Source organism: Sinocyclocheilus grahami, unplaced genomic scaffold (assembly GCF_001515645.1).
Source record: "Sinocyclocheilus grahami isolate Dianchi unplaced genomic scaffold, SAMN03320097.WGS_v1.1 scaffold462.1, whole genome shotgun sequence".
NCBI classification, from domain to species: Eukaryota; Metazoa; Chordata; class Actinopteri; order Cypriniformes; family Cyprinidae; genus Sinocyclocheilus; species Sinocyclocheilus grahami.
This window is the reverse complement of record NW_015505641.1, coordinates 950,313-956,915: the sequence shown is the minus strand read 5'-3', so window position 1 is coordinate 956,915 and position 6,603 is coordinate 950,313. Positions and strand designations below refer to the sequence as shown.

General features: G+C 43.5%; 1 protein-coding gene across 4 annotated transcripts in view; it reads right to left on the bottom strand.

Annotated features, from left to right (window-relative positions):
- zfhx3b (zinc finger homeobox 3b) overlaps nucleotides 1–6,603 on the bottom strand; it is a 164,400-nt gene that overhangs the window by 84,813 nt on the left and 72,984 nt on the right. For all 4 annotated transcript variants that reach the window (XM_016235072.1, XM_016235070.1, XM_016235073.1 and 1 more), the window contains exon 3: nucleotides 4,387–4,883. In XM_016235072.1, the coding sequence (XP_016090558.1) occupies nucleotides 4,387–4,883 (497 nt within the window). The remainder of the gene's footprint in view (nucleotides 1–4,386; nucleotides 4,884–6,603) is intronic.

Below are 6,603 nucleotides of genomic sequence, written 5' to 3'. Positions count from 1 at the left end.
TTTGTGTGTTTAATGGAGCGAGACCAGCACACTGGTGCTGGTGGTGCGGGGGTGAATGTTATGAGGTCTTTCTTGGGTAAAGATTCCCTATGTGATAGTGACGGCACTTTCTTCCTCTCTTTCCACGGCCAAGCGGCATCTGGAGTGGATTTTGTGCGAGCAGACACCGAAGAACATGATTACATTCAGTTAACTGTTCTCTAAACTGATTATGCATGTGCCAAGCTAATGGACTACATTTGCAAGAGGAAAAATAACATCCAATCAATCTCAATTACCCCAGATTGTACCGGCCCCTGAGAAAAGGATGGTAGCTAGCCCGAAGCTCCTCCTCTTAGCTTGAAAGGCCTGCCTGGAAGACCTGCCTCTCTCCATCCTGTCTGGCGCAGAGAACCAAGTCTCAGACTCAAGGCTGACTTGAGTGCAGCCCAGCACCTGAGAGATGCTTTCTCAGCATGAACAAGAACTCAAATATCAAGTGAATGTGTCCCCTACAGAGTGGTGGTGTATACTTGTGTATATAAAAGTGGTGCAAGAGAAAATTGAAGGAAGAGTAATCATGCAGCATATGGATACTTAAAATCATCATGGAAAGGCATTTGCAACTCATGGAAGTAAAATTAGCTAAAAATGTAGGGCAGGACTCAATCCTATCTGACAGGATTGTAAAAAGTCTCTTTATGACAGGTGGTTGGGGGAGTGGGGTTGCAAATTAAGAGGTTTTGTTAATGTTAGCCAAAAAAGGAAAGATTTTCATGAAAGATTACAAAGATATTTTTTAAAATTGGAATAATGTGCACAGATCACGAAAAATGAAAGCGATTAGAGTTGTTCTTGATTTCTTGTGCACTTTCTCTGACTCTGAAAATTTAAGGTTCCACCAACAATTCAGAACTTGAGAAGCCTAAGCTTTGTCTTGACCTGGGTATCGTTGTACAGCCCATCTGCAAGTGCTTATGGGTGACTATCATGACATTCTCGCCACAAAGCAGCCAGCAAGCGGGAACTTGGAGGGAGCAGTAGAAGGTAAAAGTTCTTCTGAGATGAGTGCAAGACTGACTGATGGGTGTGTCTGAAACCAGAGAGGAACTCGGTCCTGTACCCCAGATACGTGGAAAGGCATTTGCAACTCATGGAAGTAAAATTAGCTAAAAATGTAGGGCAGGACTCAATCCTATCTGACAGGATTGTAAAAAGTCTCTTTATGACAGGTGGTTGGGGGAGTGGGGTTGCAAATTAAGAGGTTTTGTTAATGTTAGCCAGAAAAGGAAAGATTTTCATGAAAGATTACAAAGATATTTTTTAAAATTGGAATAATGTGCACAGATCACGAAAAATGAAAGCGATTAGAGTTGTTCTTGATTTCTTGTGCACTTTCTCTGACTCTGAAAATTTAAGGTTCCACCAACAATTCAGAACTTGAGAAGCCTAAGCTTTGTCTTGACCTGGGTATCGTTGTACAGCCCATCTGCAAGTGCTTATGGGTGACTATCATGACATCATTCTCGCCACAAAGCAGCCAGCAAGCGGGAACTTGGAGGGAGCAGTAGAAGGTAAAAGTTCTTCTGAGATGAGTGCAAGACTGACTGATGGGTGTGTCTGAAACCAGAGAGGAACTCGGTCCTGTACCCCAGATACCAAAGTCGGAAAGCATCACCCCTGCTGTGCAGTGGTCTATGCGGTTAGAACAATTCTCCCAAGCTCTCCAAAGGCTTTCGGAACATTCCAATCTGTGGGGTTGTGGGGGAAGGTGTATTTTTAGAAAGCCCTAATATGTGCCGCATACCACAGACTCTCAAATTATCCCATCCAGCTTAGCCTTCAGTTTAAACCTTTCTTTTTAATTCCAGTAATTACAGGCTCCAATTTACGGAGCTGTGCACACAAAGGGCCTGTTTAATGCAAACCAGTTTGATTTGGGCAAAGTGTCCCAAGGATCTACCACATCTTAGAGCTTGTTTATGCTGACTTGATGATTTATTTTCTCCCAGCAGGAGGTCGAAAAATTTTGCATTTTGTATCAGATTTCATTTGGAGGGAATAAATAGTGTGTTTTTCATTTTCCTTTCCTGTTTTACCACTTGTACAGTCAGCTTAGCTGAGCTAGCAAATCATACTGTTGGTGTCAGCCAGTCAGTATGTCTATCAGGGCTATAAATTCACTGTAAAATGAAGCCTGTGTTATTGTGGGGTTAGAAACCCATGCTACAGCAAGACCTCAGCAGCATGTGCTTATCGTCCTCTAATCACATTTGTATGTCATGAAATACAGCTATAACTCAAACTGTGAATGTCTTAGTTTTGCGGGTAGGCCTGTCGCCACTGATGGAAGTTGCTTGCTTACAAGGGTGATGCTGTTGTCAGTCAACTCTTCTCTCTTCCTCTGTTCTGATCTGTGGGGCTTTTCGGGCTGAGGAACCATTTTAAGCAGCTTAAAGCTTACAAATTATCATGCTTGGATGTGTCGAACATTTCTAATCTGCCACAGAGTACTGAACATTCGCAGTTAGGCAGACTAGTCTCTTCTCTGCAAGCTCTCTTTCTTTTCAGGGAACGTCGGCAGTTGAAGGAATATTATAGTGCTTCTAAAACATGTTGGTGCTAACAGTATAGACATCATTAATGTAAGTATGAGGTGGATGCTGGAATTTCCCAGAAACAAACAAACAAACAAAAAATGGATCTATACAGCAAGATTAATTGCAGTTGGTGGCTAGATAAGATATTTTCTATTTCTTGCTTTGATGCTAAAATTCCTGGTTTCTTGGGTTTTAAACCCTGCTTGGAGCTACATAAGGCCCATGACTACATCAATTCCTCCATGGGTCAGCCATGCTCGTTAAGAGTCTTGTGTTACATATTTGAATCATTGTGGTATTTGTAAAAACGCCCATTGCATGTTCCAGCTTGAGTATGGCAGACAATTTCGGCTCAAGCTTGTCTGCTTTTATCACCAGATGCAGTGGAAGCTGGTTTATGGCCTTCCCCTAATCACCATTACAAACTAGTTCATCAGGGGAACAGCTGACCAAGAGTCTCTCAGCACAGACCCAGGGTAATGACAAACCATGACAATGCTAGAATATCTCTGATTGTAAAGGGTTCATAAACGGGAAACCGGCAATGAAGTCAATGGTAAACTGGACTTAAGTCTTGGTAAATTTATATCAAAATGTAACAACATAGCTCTGCCTCCTTTTCAGCTGCCCTCACTTAGGTGGTGCTGGCAGGGAAAGCAATGTCAACCAAAAGCCAAATAGCTATTAAGCCATTGTTTTAGGCTACGTTTGGTAAGGTTAATAGCCAATGATGTCTGACCCTACCAGTTTTTTTTTCTCTTTAAATATTCAGTTTCACTCTGAAGTATGTTAGAGTAGGTTGCAAATGCATGTTGTCTTCAAAGATCCCTGAATAAAATGCAATAAAATGTATTGTATATTTTTGTTCACTCTCAAAGGTTTAACACTTGAGAAAAGAGTGTAAATAAAGGTCAAGTAAGCATGGGCAGTGATTTACAGCTGAAATGGGTGGTATGTGAGTCAGTAACTCATTGAGCATGTGAGAACAAGCGGCAGAGAGAAAGAAAGGGAGAATTAAGGAGAGAAGTCCCTGTGTGCAGTCGTGCCAGTCTAAGTTAAACACAGCCTGAGCTAGGCTCGCAGAAACACAGGATAGGTGCCTAAATGGAATCAGGCCTGTTAGATTTATGGCCATTTGTTCAGAGAGTGTTCATCCATTGGCTATTATGGAATGATTAGAGTAGAAGGTGAAGCTCCAAGTCCGGTGAAAATCAATACGGCTGTCGAGAGCGATTCTGCCCTTCCCACTCCGAATGGTATTAGCACCAAACCTCTGTCTCTTCACACTTCTTCATTCTCTCTTTCAGCAAATTCATCAGCTGCCCTTCTCCCCACCCTGCTGACCTGCCATGTTCCTCCCTCCCTCTAAGTGTCCCTGTTCTCCCCTCTCCATTGCACGCGCATTAGACCTTAACATACTGCACCGGGCCATCACTCATAGTTGGCCGTATAGATGGAAAGTGCTGGTCGATTCAGTCGTACAGTAGGCTGGATGTGTGTTTAAAACTCATAGAAAGTCTAACACTGTGTCCTAACCAGAAAGATGCTACCCTGTCTCTTCCAAGTTGATCGGAGTTTCTGTCCTAACCTCCCTTGACAAGCTATAAGGCATTTTGTTGTAGTGATGTACTGGGTAGCTCTGCCCAAAGTTAAATCTTGTTGGTTCAAAACTTCCCTTTTCCTTAATTTATTATTTTTTTAATTTTGAGATTGCTGTACAGAATTTTTGCTTTAAATGTAGACAGAAAAATTACTTGAGGCTGGATTACTTGTCACATGGCACTTGGTTAGGGTAAGAGTCACTCACCTTGTACAGCTTGAGACTGGCCTCATGACGGGAGTTGACCGTGTGCATCCTCAGTTTTTCCAGGCTGTTGGTATAGTAGTCACAGGCATTGCATTTGAGGTGCACAGGGTTGCCAATGGCCACGCACTTGAGGCGCCACTCATTGCCCTTGCCGCCCTCCTTGATGTGTGCCACCAGCTGATACTTCTGCACATGTTTGTCAGTCTTGCAATGCAGCTGAAAGTTGGCCTTGAGCTGTGTGGTGTAGTGGCACAGCTTGCACTGGTGCGAGTCGCCCACCACCGCTCTCCACTCCTCCTCTGGGAGCGAGCGCTCGGCGCTCATGTGCAGGCCAAGCACTTCCAGGTTGTCGGTAGTGAATCGGTTGCACACAGCGCACTGGAAGAGTTTGAGGGAGGGGTCGCTGGTCTGGGATAGGCTTTCACCCAAGGTCATCAGCTCCTCTGAGACCAGCTGTCCCCCACCCAGGCGTACATCCATTGCAATGTCCCCTCCAACTGAGAAAGGAAGACACAAAAGTGATCACTGATCTGTCAGACAGAATATTGATCTTTCACAAGTACACTGTCTCTTTTCAAATACAGCATTTAGCACTACTTTTAATTTTCCATTAGTTTTCATCTGAGGCAATAAGGGACATATGGACACATGGTCCAATACAATGTAACAGTGAGGGTTGGGCATTGCATCTGTGCTGATTTTCCCTCCCTCATTAAAACTTCCTCAAATTACAAGAATGTCCTGGGAAACAGGGAAAAGGTGCATAGTTCAGACTTTTAACAAAGAGTCATGTTTGTCTGTGCAGTCAAAGTGAATTTGCTCTCCAGGATAATGTGCAAGTGTGTATTTATCTACATAATTTTATTAAATCAAGATTATCCTTTCCTTTGAGCTCAGAGTAAGAGTAAGAAGAGAGAGAGAGGTGTGGATTTACACAGTCCTGCACTTTCATAGCCCTGCCATTAAATCAACTCCAGAGGCTGTGAGCAGAGGCACAAAAATAAAGTTATTCAATCATTACCGGAGATCTAAAGAGTGCTCAGGCTACATTACTGTAAATCAACTACAAGCATCTTTTCACTAAAAAAATTATAAAAAAATCTAATATAAAAAATTAGATCTTCCTTCTTGAAGTCTTGGTCTTTCACCTCTGATTGGGAACTAATCGATCCTCCTGCTCAAAGTGTTTGAATTAAAAAAAATGTTTTATTAATGTATTTTTTAAGGAATGAAAAGAAGGTGTGGGAGCCAAAGAAACTATAAATTCAACAACAGAAGCACAAGGTCTCAAAGAACAGCTTGAGGAAGACACTAGAGGCTGAGATTTGGAGACGAGGGATGCATAGAAGCTGTTGCCTCAGTTCACTGATCTTCAATCTGTCACTGCCCAGATTGAGAGCACCCGCTGAACCAGTATGGCTTTACACTAAATTAATTCCAACAGCTCCTTTTATTTATTGGGGCAGCATGCAGCCTGCTCATTTCACCATTACCTTCAGCTTTTAGTGCTGCGTTAGAGAGACCTCTGACAATCTCCTTCAAATCATTGTAAGATCCACCACTCCGAGGAAAACTATTTCTATTTATAATGCTTTCTTTTCATTTTAATCTCTTCATTTTATAAAATTCCTTCTATTTCCTTTTCCTTTTTCAACAGTTTTAGGCTTTATTATGCCTCTTGTTGCCCTTGTCTTTTCAGGCTTGTTAAACTTCTCTTTAGTACTCTTACAATGTGCATCTATTATCAAAGTCAAGCGAACGGCATTACAAACGCTGTGTTTCTCCCTGCCCACGATATCTGGCGGCAGGGTATACACACGATTTGTGTGTCGTTTGTTTAGGAGTGGAGCATACACGGTCAGCTTTCGAGCAGCTGAGTGTCATCACTGCGAGCTCTCGCTGCGCACGCTCCGCTCTCGCCTGGCTGCGTTTGATGAGAGCGGCTAGGATCGCGATCCTGCTGGCAGCGGTCCCGCTGTTGCCGAGGCACAGCGCAGACTGTTGTCGTGGGGATCGCGGGTAGATTTAGCGGAGGGATCCGAGACGGGCTCGTCCTTTTCTCGGTCCTCACCCGCTAGATCCGCGGCTCTCTCTCTCACGGTTTGGAAGCCCGCGCTGCGGTTTCCTCTCGGAAAACCCAGAGAGAGAGCCAGACGCTTCATCTATCTTCCTCCGAGGAGGTGGATGTGATGAGTGTCGAGACAGAGGAGACTGTGG